At 35.1% G+C, this 19,325-nt stretch overlaps 1 protein-coding gene across 2 annotated transcripts; it reads left to right on the forward strand.

Moving 5' to 3' along the window:
- The first annotated feature begins 95 nt into the window (after positions 1-95).
- Positions 96-10,518, forward strand: LOC106071108 (uncharacterized). Of its 2 annotated transcripts, none has more exons than XM_056021054.1 (6): positions 96-343; positions 2,596-2,639; positions 3,215-3,467; positions 7,320-7,355; positions 7,494-7,534; positions 7,963-10,518. In XM_056021054.1, exons 1-6 carry the CDS (start codon positions 334-336, stop codon positions 8,230-8,232), a joined length of 654 nt encoding a protein of 217 aa, XP_055877029.1. In that variant the 5' UTR covers positions 96-333; the 3' UTR covers positions 8,233-10,518. The 2 variants fall into 2 exon arrangements, with proteins under 2 accessions (XP_055877029.1, XP_055877030.1); XM_056021055.1 differs by lacking the exon at positions 96-343 and adding an exon at positions 616-694.
- Positions 10,519-19,325: the final 8,807 nt, after the last annotated feature.

The following is a 19,325-nucleotide window of genomic DNA, read 5'->3' on the forward strand; positions in this document are numbered from 1 at the left end:
CTGAGTTATCAACATTGCATGGACATCGTTTCATGTATTTAGCTTCCTTGTTTATGTCTATTAATATACAGCTGGAAAACACCACGACAGATATTCCCTTTGAAATAGTTACCAACAAAACTTGCTGCGTTCAGCAATTGTATGGGGTGTAGGACTAAATATTCCTTCCTATTATAACTATTATGTTACCAAATCAAGAGGACATTGATACATGTTGTGTTGTTCTCATTGTGAAGTCATTTCTTCGCCTATGCCTGGCCAGAACTAGCTGTGTTATCTTCGCTTGTTTAAATCACCACAATCACCTTTTACGATTAACAGTGACCAGTTGATATGGATGAAGGTAATGGAGTCTTCATTATTATTTTTTGTTAGAATTTTTGTGTGTATGTTAATTCAACACTGTAATGATTATATTTTTTTACATTTTATTTTTCTTCTTGGGTGGCTTCACGATAACACCAATTTGAACCTTACATAAGTCGCTTTGTTTACTTATCACTAGGACACGGGATGTAGACAAGATGTGAGACTTCATCTTTTTCGGAAATAACAAAAAAATGAAGGATATTCCCATAGACCTATGTAGTATATATATATATATTATATCTAGACTGGACATGGAGTTCTTTTAACACTAAAAAAATGTAAAAAAGGTTTTAAAAAAAGATGAAACCATGCGTTATTTTGTAAGGTAATTTTAAGAAGTAAAGTTTTTTTCAACCCTAACCTATGTAACATATAATTTAATGTTTAGATCTATATCTAGTAATTAAACATCCAAAATAAGAGCATTTTTGTCTCATAATTATTAATTGCAATTTTTAGAAACATAATCTAAAAAGATCTAGGTAATCTATTTAAATGTACATAAAATGACGAAGATAGAAGTGAATTATTTCTATCTAGGATTCATGTACTGATATCTTAATGGAAACTAACAGGAAATGGCTTTATTTCATGACTTTGCGTGAATATATGGTTCTGTGATTAATAAATAAAAATCTATTATATATAGGTCTGTGAGTTGATCAATCGCGGATAAAAATTTGTTTCCTTTTTCCAGTCTAGATAGAATATATATAGGTCTGTGGCTATTCATTAATGAAGTTTTTGGTGTTTTCAGTGCACAAATTACCGAAGCGTTGGTAGGCCATGCAATTCAAACAAACAACATTTCTATTGAATTTAACGACCTTTATCGTCTCTATCTCAAAGTGATTTTATAATTAAATTGTCAACATAATTAAACATATTTTATTTTGTCATTTTATTTCAAAATGTCCACCAATATTTTTTTGTCATTTACTTAGATTTCTCGTTAGGTTCCATTATATTGCGCCCAAACTTTTTCATATCACTTTCTTTGCATAAAAAAATCATACAAAATACTTTTAAAAGGGACAAAGCTTATATTAAGTATAATTATATCAATTAGTTTGGATCTGTCCTGTAATTAAATTTGTAATAGATCTAGAGTAACAATAATAAATCTGTGCAATTAAAGATATGTTTACCAATTGTTTTTGTTTAGCGCAATTTCATGCCTTTAGCTTTCTCAATGCACTATGATCCTATCACTTGTCTGGACCAGTTGGGAGCGTGGTTGGGGGGGGGGAGAAAGAAGGAGGTATCTGATTTTTTTAATGCATTTTTTTTTTAAAGATGAACAACCTGAATTCGAACTCGAGGGTTAAAGCCTCCTCAGCCTTCTTAAGTAAATATACCGTCCACCTAGACAGGGAAATCATTAAATCATTATAGAAATAGAAGGTTTTATAGTTATCTATTGTTAGTTTCAAACTTTTCTCTCTACAAAGTATAAAGGGGACTGATTCAACTTATATCACCTTATCAATCAATTAAAATTTCTTCCCTTGTTTGAGATACCAAACAAAACAATTAATTATCAATAGTAAATTAACTAATTGTGTAATTTTTAGCGGCCCCCAAAAGGGGAAAAGACGCTATTAGTTTTGTGTGGTCTGTCTGTCCGTCCGTCCGACCCGTTTAGATCTCGTAAACTAGAAAAGAGGGTGAAAATCCGACATCATACAATTTTAGACCATTCAAAGTTCTGATGTAATGGCTACTTTTTTTTTTCTGAAAGCGAAAAATCTAATTTAAAACAATAATTAATAAGTAGTTGTTCATATTATCACATGAGCTGCAGCGCTATTGTACTATCACGGAACACTAAACTAAAGGATTTTTTTATTTTTTTTTACGGAATTTTGCTTTGAAAAAGGCTTTGAAAAAGAAATTGACCCTTTACAAAACACTTATATCAATTAGATACTCATTATAAAATATCAGTTAGGCTAGGTTCACATCTATCTTTACATACACTTTCACCTATCCCTTGGTCTGTTGACTGTTGGACCGTTAGGGCACCACACATGATCTGTCAACCTTCCTTCCCTATTCTTCTCCGTCGTTTGCATTAGATAGAATTTCATTCTGACATTTTTTCTCAAAATATTGAAACCTGCCTTTTTACCTGCTTGGGTGAACCACTTCATGGGCCGATTTTGAGTTTGTGTTTCCACACAAACCGTCTTCGTAACCTTGTTTTTTTTATTTTCTACATTTCAGCATCGCGCGAGGATATACGACTTTCTCGTTCTCCTAATAATCAGGTAAAATACGTTTTTATAATATACTCTGACGTCTTATATTAATAAAAACTTTAATCAATCATGAAAAAAATGAAACAGGTTTTTAAAAAAATATGGAAAAGAACCTTTTTTTTTTTCTTGTTACTTTTATCTTTAATTTTGCAGGCTACAAGTTAGTTAGTCGGACTAAATGACACAGTGAAGACGTTATTAAATGATGTAGGCTACTCATAAAATAGTTAAAATAGATGAAACTAATGAAAATAAATAATTGATGTATTTTAAAAACCACACAGTTATATCTGTCCCAGTTGTTTTGTTCTATGTGAAGTCTTCTTACAGTTTTCTTTATATTCAATTAGAACTCCATCGGCCTTTTTAATTCACCTCATCGACTTCTTTTTTCTAATAGAATATTCTATAACTCAAGGAACTTTCTTTGCAATGTAAAACTGATCTGAAATTGATCTAACTGCTGTAAACAAAGAGTAGATCTAAGTTCAGCAAAGAATTCCACTATAGATATATGGTACTATTGCGTCATTAAACAGTCATTTACTTTATGTTAGTGTTTCGTTTTCTGTTGGACGTTTCAGGTGAATGAGTGCAAATTCTCGTGTCACTATGTCAACGACTTCCAAACAATCCTCCGAAGGTATAAAGAGGATATCATGGAAGAGAAGGACAAACTGAGGCCACTGGACGATGGAGGCTTCAACTGCAAAACTACAAAATCTGAACGCATTTATCCATTGGATATATTAGCGAAACTGAAAAAATTAATTAGTTTTTTTGAACAGCTCGGCGAATGCGCTGTACAGCACTTGACCTATCATGCTGGACCTGAAGGTAAGTAGCGAAATGATTATTTTTTAATAATCTAGTTTGGAATAGCTTTTAAAGGCTACAGCGCAGATTTCAAGCTTATTGCATACTCGGAATGTTAGATAGGATGTACAGCAATGTTTCCCCTGGACACAGTTTGGGAATCACTGGTGACTGGTAAGTAAGTAAACTAGGAACAATGATCTTGGAATAGAAACTTTCAACTAGAGGCCTTTTTTTTTTACTATTTGGCCATATTTGACTCCGGCCGAATATCACTGCAAGATAGTTGGCCGAATAATAATAAATACACCTTGTACCTATTTAATATGCATAAATTGGACCTCGTTCAAATAATGTCTGTTATAAAATGTATTAAAGTCTATATTTAAAACAAAATAATGTGCTTAAAAATAGGGCCTGTATGAATATGCACCAAACATCGTTTATTATAGAGACATGGCGTGTTAATACATATAGAAATGAAACTTTACATTATAAATGCGCTTTACATACAGAGCAGCGATGGCTGGTTTATTTTTTTTATTCGTTTCGTCTTGACCTTTGAGTTGGTTAGTTAACATGTTATAAAATGTTATATTTCTTGACTACGTTACGATGACCAGACGTCTGTCTAGCTGTGCGGGTATATCTCCAGAGATGAACAACTCCCACCCCTTTTTTATTTGTTAAGTCCATCACATTGAGTTTATTAATAGACAGGTGACCCCAAGTCTAATACGATGGGCGTAAGTTTAATGTCAGCGTATTGACACTCTCTAGAGGTCACACGTTTCGAGGGAACATTGTTTACTTGGTAGTAAATCTTTAGTAGTGGGCTGGACTTCAAGCCACATCTCTACACGGTTAACAAGGTAGACTATATTTCCAGAGTTAGAGATGAATAACTCAAACCCCTTTTATTTGTTAAGTCCATCACATTGAGTTCATTGATAGACAAGTCAAATGCGATGGACGCATGCACTCTCTAGAGGTCACACGAGGGAACTGGTTTTGTTTACTTGGTAGTAACCTTAATAAGATGACTGGACTTCAAGCTACACCTATACACGGATAACCGGACAATGACAATGTAGGTCACGTGGCTGGATTACAGGCCACACCTCTACAAGCGTATCGAGTTGGCTTACTGGAATATAAATCTCAACTAGTAAGTTGGACTAAAGAACACACACCTAAACGATTGACCTTTTTTTTACACAAAACACAAACCTCGAGATTTCATAGCCCAGAAAATTGGAAGTGCCTCTAAACTCTAAACACTCACAAAAAGCACTGGGTAGAAAATATTTTTCTTCGGTTAAAATTCTCCCAAACATAATTCCGTATAAAAAATGTCTCTAGATTGTTACATAATTCTTAGCTTTTTCTTAACATTTTTCTTCAACCTTCTATTTCTTCACTGTCCCCGCTTACCTGTTTACCAAAACATGACTTCTCTGTGCTAAATGTCTTAGTTTAACTAATGGTACATTTTAAATAAAATTTAGATTCATACTTATATAGTTGATATTTATTTTAAATATAAATAGCTGCATGCGGCTTTGGAACGAGACAGCCGGAGATCACTTATAAAAGCCGAGGCACACACGTTTGAGGCCAAAAGGAAATGTACTGCCGAGGACAGGCTAATATATATATATATATATATATATATATATATATATATATATATATATATATATATATATATATATATATCATGGGCGTAGCCGGGGGGGGGGATCGGGGTTCAACCCCCCTCCCCCCCGAAATGAAATATCCCCCGCAGGGGGGGGGGATCGGAATTTAGTGACTGATTTTTTGCTTTGATTTTGTTTATTTTAGGTGAGATTTTAATACCAAACCATCACTTGCCCCAGCACAACCAAGGGTGTTTTAAGTTTAAAACCCCCTAACAGGGGTTTTTGAGTTTAAACCCCCCTACCAGGGGGGTTCGAGTTTAAAAACCCTACCAGGGGTTTTGAGTTAAATCTCCCTCTTCTGTAAAACAAAACAAAAAAAAATGCAAACGAAAATCCCCTAATTCCAAGAGCACAAAAAAAGCAAATTACGGACTCAAAAATGTTATGAGCGTAGCTAAACGGGTTTTGACTCAGTTTTGAGTTTAAACCCCACTTCAGCGGGGTTTGAAGGTAAAAAATACCTCTTTAATAATAAAAACAAAGCAAATTATACACTCAAAATGTTATGAGTGTAGTCAAAGGGGTTTTGAGTTTAAACTCCCCTCCAGTGGAGTTTGAAGCTAAAACGTACCTCTTCAATATAAATCAAAGCAAATTACTCACTCTAAAATCTATGAGCGTAGCCAAAGGGGTTTTGAGTTTAACCCCCCCCCCCCGCCAGGGGGTTTGAAGCTAAAAAATACATCTTCAGTGTAAGAAAAAGCAAATTACGCACTCAAAATTCTATGAGCGTTGCTAAAAGGGGTTTTGAGTTTAAACCCCCTTTCAGGGGGGTTCGATGCTAAAATACCCTTCAATATAAAAAAAAAGCAAATTGCACACTAAAATTATTTCAGCGTAGCCAATCCAATCGGGGGTTTTGAGTTTAAACCCCTCTCCTACAGATGGCTTTTTTTTAAAGTTTAAAACCCCTCCAGATGATTTTGAGTTTAAGATCCCCCTACAGAGCATTTTGAGGTGGAAAACCCCCAACAGATTATTTTGACGATAAAACTTCTCTTTTCGATATAAAATCTAAAGCAAACTACAGTCACTTAATTCCAAGAGCGATTCAAGAGAGACTACACATTTTTACCAGTGGCGGGGCTCCATTAATAAAGTGCAGTGAATAGTCATCTGCCGAAATTGAAAAACACTATATGTGGCTCAACAAAGATGGCTAAGACAGATTTAAGGAGTCAGTTATAGAGATCGGTCCAAATCAAGGAAATCCTATGCCGAACTGGGAGTTGACCCCTTAGTAAGATTGTGACAAAGCGTCGCATGAGGTTTGCGGGCCATGTTCTCCGACAAAAAGAATTACGCATAAGAAGAGTTGCGATGATATCCTAGTACAACATGACGCCACACATTCATGGAAGTCCTCATGGCAGGTGGTAAGAGGCTTCAGACATTACCAGTGACAGATTTTTATGGAAACAGCTTGACGGCAAAAGCTCCGAACAGCGCGGGAAAGTCTAAGTCAGTAAGAATAGCACACTAGGTTTTTGAAATAAAACTTTTTAATAGCAGGAAAATGCAGTGTAGGTACCTAACAATATGCATTTTGTTGGCTTTCAATACCAGAAAAAGTGCTTGGCTCCTAGCGCTCCCCCAGACCCCCTTGCTAGTAATGGCGGGAAATCTACAACTTTATGAAAACAGCTTGACGGCAAATGCGCAGAACGGCGCGGGAGGGTCGAAGTCAGTAAGAATAGCGCATTAGGTTTTTGAAATAGACCTTTTTAATAGCAAGGAAAATGCAGTGTAGGTACCTCACAATATGCATTTTGTTGGCTTTCAATACCAGAAAAAGTGCTTGGCTCCTAGCGCTCCCCCAGACCCCCTTGCTAGTAATTGCGGGGAATCTACAATTTTTCCACTAACTCATGGAAGAACCTATTCTAGGGCACAATAAACGTCTTCCGAAAGAATGAAGGGTCAGAATGTAATAAAGATTATGTACACACACACACACACATAAATACATATAAATTTTTTTCTTCGCGGGGGGGGGGGGGGAGTCGGGGGAGGGAGAAAAAAATCTACACCCCCAAACCCCCCCCCCCCCGAAAAAAAATCCTACACCCATGATATATATATATATATATATAAAGAGAGAGAGAGAGAGAAAGAGAGAGAGAGAGAGAGAAAGTGACAAAACTAATTTGTTTTCTTTTTACAAATTTAGAACCTACATGCAGACAAGCTCGGTTAATATCAGAAGGTAAATATCTAGGCAATTAAAAAAAAAAAGAAAACTTTGTTTGCAATTCACAGTTAAATAGTGCGCAAATAAAAATATGTTGTTATTCTAATTGATTCGGAATTATGATTGAAGCACTTCAAACTATTTTTATTTCAGAATCCTTGATAGCGTTCGAGGAGAGTGGCGGTGATAGTGAGGTATTTATACAATTTAGCATCTTGACCTTTAGTCTTCGTGTCTCATCTATTGTCTACTGCTTGACAAAAGATGTGATAAATCAAACAGTTTGTAGACGTATCTCCCAAACATTTTTTTTCTCTTGCTGACATATATATATATATATATATATATATATATATATATATATATAGTCTAAAATTAAAGCTTATCTCCTTTTCTAGTTATTCTATGAAATAGATGTTAAACAACACATTTACCCCCCCCCCAATCTATAAATGTTAAAGCATTATATTTGAAATTTATTTGAAAGTTATTTGAAAATTATTTGAAAATTATTTGAAAGTTATTTGAAAGTTATTTGAAAGTTATTTGAAAATTATTTGAAAGTTATTTCTTAGCTTAGAATGAACCTATTTGTATTTCTTTTCCTCTAATGTTTTGACAGAGCGATGACAGCTACAGCCGTTTAAGGAGCAGCTGTGCTCACATGAAGAGCTTTGAAAAAGTGTTGACCAGGGCTAATGAAGATTTTGACAAGTACTTGAGTTATTTGAAACCACAAGCCAACGAAACTGTTAATTGCGTCAGGAACACCAGCCAGGTCATAGTCGTTGAGGAGTTGTCCCAGATGTTAACTGATGCCAAACATTTAACACTTGTCGCCATGGCCAGCTTTAAGAACCACTTAAACATTCACTCCCTTTGTGAATCATAACAGTGTGCCGTTAACGTATTGTAAAGCTGTGTTACTTCAATGATCCATAATCTCACAGAGCTAAGTATTTATGGTCAACTTTTGGAATCAAGAAGCTTATCGTAAAATCTCCCAAAATTCATCTGCTGGAGAATCCAAAAATATTGCCTTGAAATAATCATCTGATTGTATTTCATAAGAATGTCTTATCATTTAAGAATAATCCGGTTACATCGTTGACCGGTTAATCGGACCAGCCGGTTATTCGGACCAAATTTCCACTATATATATATATATATATATAAATATATTTTTTCTTCCTTTATTTGTTAGCTTTACTTTTCGGCTCTTTGGGTGTCTTCAGTGAGTCTAGTCTGGAAATAGAAACTCCAAAGTCATCTCTATTGAGACATTGCTTAGCGTCAACTCTTTTTGTTGTATTCGGTGTGTGTGTGTATGTGTAGAATGTGTTACAAGATGGGCTGAAATTTTAGGGGGGGGGGGTGAGAAGGGAATTACTTTGCCCCTTCCCCCTTTCATTGTCCTGACTCGCTGCATGTCTGCTTAACATACTTGTAAAAAAAGAAAAGACTTGAGCAGGTTTATATGAGATCACGAGATTAACACATCTTACATAACACATCTTGCATAACACATCTTATATAACACATCTTACATAATACATCTTACTTAACACATTTTACATAATACATCTACAGACTTGTGCATTTCAAAATGTAAAAAATCTATATATACAGTTCATATCATCGAAGTATAGTGCTAGGTATACCCACTTTTCAAGCGTGAGACCGAAGTTCGATTTCCCGCCGGCGATGAAACTCTTATTGCATAAGAGCTTACGGCTCAGCAGCAGACGAGAAGAGGAAGAGACAGTAGATAAAACTCACAGCAAAAATCGGGTCTTAAACAAAGACATCATATGCCGACACGACCACTTAATGAGGTTGTAACGAGCGTCATATGAGGTTTGCGGGACATGTCCTCCGACAGAATGAGTTATGTATACCTGGAGTTGCATTGGCATGGCGGCCAATACCGGGTGCGTTCTCGTATAACTTGGCGTTGCACTTTCATGGAGGATCTCACCAGGGGGGAAAGAACTTAAGACATTGCCTGTGACAGATCTTCACAGAGAGTGCTTGCCAACCTATGCGCAGGGTGGTGCGGGAGAATCGAAGTCTAGGAGTTGTGCCTACTTCTGTATGACATCTCGGACTTGAATTTATTTGAGTGGCTCTCGCTAAACGTTATGTCGTCCCCAGGATGTATGATTTGTGCGCCCACCCTGTCGCATTATTAATATTATGATTATTATTATGATTATTATTATTCTATGTTTTATTATTTCCCTTCACTGTTTGAAATTTAAAAATTTTGGAAATGAGGTGGTACATTTTTGACGTAAATTTATCACAATTACCACACACTGTAGAGAATTAATAATTTTTTTTTTATAAAATTAATGAACGTTACATTTTTGGTCTTGGAGATTATTCATTATTTTGTTTTCCTTTCCTTTTTTCTTTGCGTCATTTTTTTTACATTTCTTTATCAAATGTCTAGAGTTTAGAATGTGTCCAGCATAAGTTTTGATCAGCCATATTTACAGTGATCAAGTGTTTTGTTTTCATCACTATATTAGATACAATATAAATTGACGCTATACTTCATGTTATTATTTGTTTGCTAATGTTTAATGTATCAATTTTACTTACAATGTAATATTTTGTATTATCGTCAAATACTAAGTACTAGGGACAAGTTGAAGGATTAGTGAAAAATGAATGTGTAAACAAATGTCTCGCTAATACATGTATATGTTACTATTTTAGTTTTTTGTTCAAATTTGTTATGATGAACATCATATCGCTTCCAACACATTTCTAAACTATTTATTGTACAAAAGTCAGGTGCATGCACCACAGTCTCCACCTCTAAGTCACTAGATCAAGCAACAAAGTATCTTTGATCACTTAGTTTCTACAAGATCACTCAGAACTTTATTGTCAGTGTTGAAAACTTGCTTACTAAGGAGTGCTGAAGGCTCGAGCATTTAGCTCCGTATGTAAGTGTATAGGGTTAAAAGAGAACAGTGATTGCTTATGACAATCATTTGAATGTAGTTGGTTCACATTAGCATCAAGTCATTAGAACGAATGTTTATTCCTAGCATGTGGAGTGGAGTGACTATAGTGAGACTATAGTGAGACTTTAGTGAGACTATAGTGAGAAATAGAAACTTACTCTAAGAGTAGTGTGTACAATAAAAGATATTTCTCGAAAACAGATTTGTGTTGGTTTTGCGTCCTCTTGCACAATAGATTGTTTTAGAAATAATTGAAGTTTTAGCTACAGAAACTAATTCCATTAAGTTCTTACACAATAGAACGTTTTAGAAATAATGGAAGTTTTAGCTACAGGAACTAATTCCATTAAGTTCTTACACAGTAGAACGTTTTAGAAATAATTGAAGTTTTAGCTACAGGAACTAATTCCATTAAGTTCTTACACAGTAGAACGTTTTAGAAATAATTGAAGTTTTAGCTACAGGAACTAATTCCATTAAGTTCTTACACAGTAGAACGTTTTAGAAATAATTGAAGTTTTAGCTACAGGAACTAATTCCATTAAGTTCTTACACAGTAGAACGTTTTAGAAATAATTGAAGTTTTAGCTACAGGAACTAATTCCATTAAGTTCTTACACAATAGAACGTTTTAGAAATAATTGAAGTTTTAACTAGAAGAACTATTTCCATTAAGTTTTTATTGCTTTGAAGAAGAGAGAGAATAGATCTATATATGACAGAATTTCTGCACCATTCATCATAAGCTGTGGCTTGAAAGAAATTTAAATTTAAATGTTTTCGAAAAGTTCTGTTCATTTTGACCACAAAGTATATTTATTTGTAGACTTATTTGAATCTAATTAGACCCAGGGCACCATCTTTACATTTTTGTAACCTTTATGCACTTAATTCATATTTCAAACTTATTTCTGAAAATGTTTCATTGCCTTATATCAGACTCTCTACCTTTTAACTTTTACACAAAGGTTCTCATGTTTTTAGTACGTAAAATAGATTTCTATATTAAACGAAAAGGTTACTACTCTTCCAAAGAATAATAGCAACATTCTGTGCATGTATTTTGTTTTTAAACAAGAAGGTTGGGGCTCATAGGAAGAGATCACAGTAAAACAAAAAAAAAGGAATACAAGTGAATGATTGTGAAACAAACTTTCCCAATGATTTGAGTTTTTTATTGGTGAAGAAATACACCCTTGTATTTATATATTTAGTAGTACTTTTTAGTTCCCCTTACTGACCTTGTGGTCATCTGTTTTTTGTGGCCAACGGTTAACGAGGGTGTCATGTGGCCAACACAACGAACAAACGCCTTTACTTCACATTCTTGTGTGACATGCGCAGTTGTAAGCCATGTTTCTATTATGCTAATAAAGCTTTGTGACATTTTTATCTGCTCAAAATTAACTCCAAGGAAAAGAAAATTCAAGAAAAATTGAGTACCGTGTAAAATTGTGTAGATTTACAACGTTTTGAATATTTGTGACTTCCATTACAAAAATGCATTTTTTTTCTTAGAAAAAAACAACAACAAACTACTAAAAATGGAATGAAAAGAAAGGAAACTATTTAATTCGAGCTTTCAATGAACTTAGACAGTGTTTCTGAAACTGTGTTCAGGGGAACCATAGTGTTCCGCGAGGCTTGAATAAGTGTTCCACGAGCTACAATAATAATTAACTAGAGTAGGCCACCACGCGAATCAATCTCTGTAATAAAAAATAAGCGTTTCGCTAATTACCCTGATTGTGCGAAGTGTTCCATGAAGGAAAAAGTTTGGGAAACACTGAACTATATTAACTATTTAAAGTCTTTATAATTGACATACTGGAACTATGTGACGTCTGAACACGTCAACGTGTGTGTATGTGTGTGTGGGGGGAATTTCACCAGCCTTATGCCGAGGCAAAACGTAGATTCTATGACAAAGTCGCTAAATAATAGAAACTTGTAGCATAACATACCAGAAGCTAAAAGGTTTTTTTTTTAGCTTCCTTCATGGTGTGTAAGTGAAACACACAGTAATAGAATTATAAAGTAAATATTGAAATAGATATTGCAATATGTAGGCCAAGTCTTTTTATATTTGTCCACTAGTTGGCACCAGACATCGATCTCAGTACATCACGATTGAAAATGTTATTATACGTGAACTGGAAATAAACACTACATCTATAGAACAAGTGAAGGCATATAAATATCTAGGCGTTATCATCAACAACAAGCATTCATGGGAAGACCACCTTGGAACTCTTGACAAAGAAAACAGCCCAGCGACTATTTTTTACTATACAAACTCAATAGCTTTAAACTAAACACTCAATCTCGGATCAAATTGAAATTTTGCACAATTATTTCTTGTACCTGACAAAACAAAAATCAATTTAAAAAAAAATTAGTAAATTAACTATTTGTAATTCATTACTTTATTTTGTATCGAACAAGAAAAACTACGTCATACTTGACAGATGTAGTGATATAAGTTGAATTAGTTCCCTTGCGGAGGCTTAAGACCCGTGTGAACACGTTTGGAAAAGCGATCAGGGTGACATTTACTCAGATAATCACGTGACTGATCCAAACTAATTGACACAACTACACTTTATATAATTTAGTGTGTGTGTAATGTTTTGTATGTCTTTCTAGTTATTTAATAAGACTAAAAAAGTGTACAAATAAAATATATGAATTGTATATGGTAAACAAAAGTGAGGAGCGCAGAGCTCGGAATTGAATGTTTTGAAAATAGCAATAATGAGATCAACCCTAAAAGGTATACAATCCTCTTGATTTACGTAAGTCTCTACCTATTGAGATATATTGAACCTATTAGGCCTACATTGTTTGATGCATCCCCTTTGTATTCTGGATCTTCGCATTAAAAGTTGATCACACTTACCTGCTCTTAGTTCATACTTTGAGTTCTACATTCTCGTTGAAGTTCTTTAAGCAAATAACATTTAGTAAGAGATAAAACAAAATAGGAGAAAGCGCTCTGAAGAAATATGGTGGCGATACTCTGGACTCTGAAGAAATATGGTGGCGATACTCTGGACTCTGAAGAAATATGGTGGCGATACTCTGGATTCTGAAGAAATATGGTGGCGATACTCTGGACTCTGAAGAAATATGGTGGCGATACTCTGGATTCTGAAGAAATATGGTGGCGATACTCTGGACTCTGAAGAAATATGGTGGCGATACTCTGGACTCTGAATGGACATGTAAGAACAAGGAAAGACGACGTTTGATAGAGATTAAGAAATAATTAGAAATAATAAACAATGTCCTATTGAAAGATTCTAGTTGCCCCCCCCCCCCCAAAAAAAAAAAAATTACCCTTTGGCTACAAGAATTAAGCTTCTAAATGATTCTACAATGCTCTTTCTTCCCTAACGCTACTCCAGTGTGGAATGGGTTGCCTGAGTCACCCAGGAAAACCAATGACCTGGCAGAGTTTAAGTCATTGATTAATATGGATTGACCTAGGGACAAGTGTAGGACGTAATCATCTTCTTTTCTGAAGTAACGTCTGTATTTGATAAGATATGATAAATAGGGAATTTTTTTAAATTGATTAAAATACTTCGCCTTTCAATACTTCCGTATTCTCAACACCGGAGACACCAAAGAGCTTTCTATTTATAGATTTGTCTCCTTTTAAGAAATTATCCATTTACTGTATCAAAATTTTGAACTTTAATTCCAACGTTCAATCTTCAAATGTAGACACTCTTTAAAGCTTGTTTCACTTTAAACAGGATGTTAAAAGAAGAGTTCATCTATTTGATGACATCAGCAGACGTGAAGCAGACAATATAGATTGTAAAAGGAATTTCCGGAAAACATGCCGGGTTTTTTGAAGGGAATTTTCTGTTGCCTAATAGTAAAACATAAACACGAAAATGTAGGCCTAAGTAGGGGAACGTATAGGGGAGGGTGTTAGGGACACTTGGTAATCTACATTAGAGAGGCCATGAAAATAGAAATTGTAAAAATAAAATTTAAAAAAAATTCTTTTAAAAAATAAGGCAAGATCTCCTTTTAGGCCTAAAAAAAAAAACAAAAAAAAAAGCCTATTACTTTGCTCTTAATAACTAATAAATGTTAGATTTCACAAATTGGGATATATTTTAGTCCTCTATCCAAATTAAAATTATTTTTTTCTAACTATGAAACATGATAGTAGCGAATCTAGAGTTTCCAAGTGTGGCCAGTTATCTAGTAATTATTTTCCCAACGGTATTTATCAACTGTTAAATTTCTAGAAGCAGCAGCTTGCATTTGTCTAGTTGTCTTGTTTCTTTCACATTTTGATAGACAATTCTTTTACGTCTGGCAATACTGTCATTGGTGAGACATGTCCGCTTGGAGCGTGATCGCCTAATATTTAAATACAACTCAGGATTATTTTCAAGACACTATGAAAAACAAAATGTTTGATTTAAAAAAGTTCATTTTGGAAAAATAAAGTTCTTACTAAAAAAAGGTTTATATTTTTAAAAATTCATATATAAAATATAGTAAGCTACTATATATAAGTATTATTATTAAACGGGGGACTTTTAGGAACGGTTTCAAACAAGTGTACGGAGCCTTCCCAAAAATCTTGCTCCGGGACCTCCACTTTCTTGCATCCGACCCTGGGACAAAATTAAAAATTTTGTTAAAGATAAATAATTTCAATCAATAGTTTATTGGATTGATATTGTTGAAATCTGCAACTCATATGTTTGATGAGAAAAGGTTATGGTTAGGGTTTCAATATTTTAAGCACGGATTTCAGAACTATATGTACAAACTTTCAACAAATTACAATCATACTGCTACCGTACAAAGTAGACTGTGCGGGACAAAAGTGTTACATCTGTTATTGTATGTTTGGCCAGCTGATGTTGCTATTTTTAGATTGACATTGTTAATATTCAAAAGTATCCAACGAACAGATTGTAATGAAGATAGGGTCCACTAAGAGCTTGGTCAAATTGGTTTCATTAAATAATCAACTTATCGTTGGTTGACCTATAGGAGAATGGGTTGGTTAATTGCCAATCTCTCTCATTTCCAAACCAACGAGCAGACATATAACAAAAAACAACTAATAGAACAAACAGATCACATAGAAAAGAAAAGATAAATAAAACAACTAATAGCGACTTTTCCTCTTTTGGGGATGCTAACAAAAACCTTAAAGATGGTAGTTAAAATGAATTGAAACATCCCTTAGCATGAGGAAACAGTAAGCAATAAAAACAATCAATCAAAACATTGACCTAAACCTAGCTTTTAACATTTTAACGCTAACTTTTATTCATATTTATTGCAATAACTCTGATTTTACCTTTTTAGAGCTCATATGTATGTAGATTTTCCAACACTCCAAAATGAAACAGTATAACCCCAAGCTTTGCTGTGACTTCATGTCATTAAGATTACATGGATATGTTTTTAAGCAGTCCGTTGTTATACTTTATGACCTGACGTTGCTACAGTTTATGACCCAACATTGTTATAGTTTATGATCTGATGTGAGTCTTAAATACTGTGAATTCTTTTTTTAAGTCTTGTAGTTTAGATACTAGTGCTATTAGAGCATGGAATGGGTTGCCTGAGCCAGCCAGGAAAACCAGTGTATGGCAGAATTTAAGTCATTGGTTAACATGCATATCTGAATGCATGACGCGTAGGACGTAATCATCTTCTTTTTTGACGTGACGTCTGTATTATATAAGATGGCATGACTAGCAATCTCGCCATTTCTTTCTGCTTTAGTCTTCAAGGAATTTCTCTTTTGTTTTTTCCGTGCAGTTTTCTATGTATCTGTCTCTGTCTCTCTCTCTCTATCTCTCAGTTTTCTAGGTATCTGTCTCTGTCTCTCTCTCTATCTCTCAGTTTTCTAGGTATCTGTCTCTGTCTATCTGTATCTCTCAGTTTTCTAGGTATCTGTCTCTGTCTATCTCTATCTCTCAGTTTTCTATGTATCTGTCTCTGTCTCTCTCTATCTCTCAGTTTTCTATGTATCTGTCTCTGTCTCTCTATCTCTCAGTTTTCTATGTATCTGTCTCTGTCTCTCTCTATCTCTCAGTTTTCTATGTATCTGTCTCTGTCTCTCTCTATCTCTCAGTTTTCTAGGTATCTGTCTCTGTCTCTCTCTATCTCTCAGTTTTCTATGTATCTGTCTCTGTCTCTCTCTATCTCTCAGTTTTCTAGGTATCTGTCTCTGTCTCTCTCTCTCAGTTTTCTAGGTATATGTCTTTCTCTATCTCCCAGTTTTCTAGGTATCTGTCTCTGTCTCTCTCTCTATCTCTCAGTTTTCTAGGTATCTGTCTCTGTCTCTCTCTCTATCTCTCAGTTTTCTAGGTATCTGTCTCTGTCTCTCTCTATCTCTCAGTTTTCAAGGTATCTGTCTCTGTCTCTCTCTCTATGTCTCAGTTTTCTAGGTATATGTCTCTGTCTCTCTCTATCTCTCAGTTTTCTAGGTATCTGTCTCTGTCTCTATCTCTCAGTTTTCTAGGTATCTGTCTCTGTCTATCTCTCAGTTTTCTATGTATCTGTCTCACTCTATCTCTCAGTTTTCTAGGTATCTGTCTCTGTCTCTCTCTCTATCTCTCAGTTTTCTAGGTATCTGTCTCTGTCTCTCTCTCTATATCTCAGTTTTCTAGGTATATGTCTCTGTCTATCTCTCAGTTTTCTATGTATCTGTCTCACTCTATCTCTCAGTTTTCTAGGTATCTGTCTCTGTCTCTCTCTATCTCTCAGTTTTCTAGGTATCTGTCTCTGTCTCTCTCTCTATCTCTCAGTTTTCTACGTATCTGTCTCTATCTTGAAGTAATACTATCTACCAAATACAAACAGCTACTAAATATTGTTATTATTGGTGAGTGTAAGTGTGATGCTTCTGTACATTTTCTTTTTAATACATATAACTTAACAAGCAAGAATTGGTAACCTATACACTAGGTCTTGAATAGGCTTATATTCAAAGCGGAGGTAATAACTAAGCCAACTAACAGCTGAACACAGGCGAAAGCCAACAATGAAATGAGACAAGCAAAAGCGATGTCTATTCATAAATATTATTTAAAGAAAAATACATAACTATATAAAATATTCAAGTATTCAATTAAATATTATAACAAAAGGAATTCGTGAAGCTTCCATGAAGAGACAGGGGAGCTCAACCGGACTCGCGTAGTCTACAACGGAGAAAGATAAAGTATTGCCTTTATTTTTCAAATCATTTTAGCGGATAAATAGCAACTTAACAAGACTAGAAAACTTGTATAGTGTTTGTTTCTTTTTTTTTAATCCAGACTCTAAAGAAATTCAGTCTTCTAATGTCATCTGTGGTTCCTTCTGGAGCATGGGCCACCAAGCAGCTAATTCTAGGCATCTCGGTTATGGTGAGTTGAGTGGTTAAGTGCTTGGCTTCCGAACCTGGAGTCTTGGGTTCGAATCTCGGTGAAGTCTGGGATTTTTAAAAGTCCACCCAACTCTACCTGTCTTTAGTTGGGGAAAGTAAAGGCGGTTGGTCGTTGTGCTGGCCACATGACACCCTGCTCGTTAACCGTTGGCCCTAAAATCATCTGTTCCTCAGATCGTCAGGTCTGAAATGGGAAACGTTACTTTTTTTTTTCAAACTTACAGTTCTGGGCCAGTTTGTCCAACAATCTCCACGTCATGTCCATCTTCAATGCAATCTTCACTTTTAGATCAGCTGGTCTCCTTGTGAGAACCAATGTTTTGATATCTCAAATGTAGGTCTCCCGGAAGGAACATAACCTTGTGAGAACCGATGTTTTGATATCTCAAATGTAGGTCTCCCGGAAGGAACATAACCTTGTGAGAACCGATGTTTTGATATCTCAAATGTAGGTCTCCCGGAAGGAACATAACCTTGTGAGAACCAATGTTTTGATATCTCAAAAGTAGGTCAGACAGAACAGCCTTTACAGGTCTTCATTGCACTTCTAAAAATTTCAACTTTTCGGAAACTTTCCCAATCATGGAAATTCCAGACCGCAAAAATGAACAGAATCTTCAGTCATCGAATTTCTACAATGTCATCTGTCTGTAATGTCTATCATGTTACAGACATAACAGAGATCATCTCTCGTACCTTTCTGGGCACTGGGTTTTCCGAACTTCCCCTTTAGCAGAACACAATTATACTGATAGGTAATGCTTTCTTTCACTAACCTTCATCACGTGTCAACTAGTCTCAGGTAACTAACGGGCAACAAATGTTTACCATCATAATTGTTCATGGAAACAAATTACATTTTACATTTTAAAATGCTATAATTAATTATTTTTTTAGGGGGAGGGGGAGGGAATGAATTAATTTTTTCTTCCTCTGGCACTGCCAGGGTCGAGCTTCGTTAAAGGGAAACAGAATTCATTGTCGTCCTTTGAACAGGGTCCACTGAGACATTTTCTGATGATGTGGCAGGTCTGCACCAGTACTGCACTTTGACAGGTAATAAGGATTCTCTTAGGAATGCTTAGGACTTCAAATGTGTCATAGTTATCATTGTTCCTTCCGGTTGATTTTAAAACGGGGTGTCTTATCTAATTTTATAAAGTACAGACTTCAAACTTCAATATAAGAAGTTGATTACGTTCTACATGTGTCCCTAGGTCATTGTATTCTCCATTCTCCTGTCCATTGTCCTATGCATTGTCCTTCCAGTGTCCTGTCCATTGTCCTATTCATTGTCCTCCCCATTTTTCTTTTCATTGTCCTGTCCATTATCCTATCCATTGTTCTGTTCATTGTCCTCTCATTCTCATATTCATCGTCCTGTCACTGTCCTTTCCATTCTCCTATCCACGCCCCCATTCATTCTCCGCAGTCTATGTGTTGGAGTACCTTTAAGTTTCACATCGATTTATTGTTATCGAAGATTTTCAATCACGTTAGTCACTTAGAGAATAGTAGCTAGGCTCTTGACTGTGAAACAGAGTGTCTACAGTATGATTCCTGCTTTAGACAACATGTTAAAGT

The sequence above is a fragment of the Biomphalaria glabrata genome, chromosome 2, assembly GCF_947242115.1.
Source record: "Biomphalaria glabrata chromosome 2, xgBioGlab47.1, whole genome shotgun sequence".
Lineage (NCBI taxonomy): Eukaryota > Metazoa > Mollusca > Gastropoda > Planorbidae > Biomphalaria > Biomphalaria glabrata.

What these genes read in the sequence shown, in the direction of transcription:
- LOC106071108 (XM_056021054.1), top strand. An exon ending in CTCGTTCTCCTAATAATCAG is followed by an intron (nt 2,640 to 3,214) that starts GTAAAATACGTT and finishes TGGACGTTTCAG; the next exon opens with GTGAATGAGTGCAAATTCTC. An exon ending in AGCTCGGTTAATATCAGAAG is followed by an intron (nt 7,356 to 7,493) that starts GTAAATATCTAG and finishes TTTTTATTTCAG; the next exon opens with AATCCTTGATAGCGTTCGAG.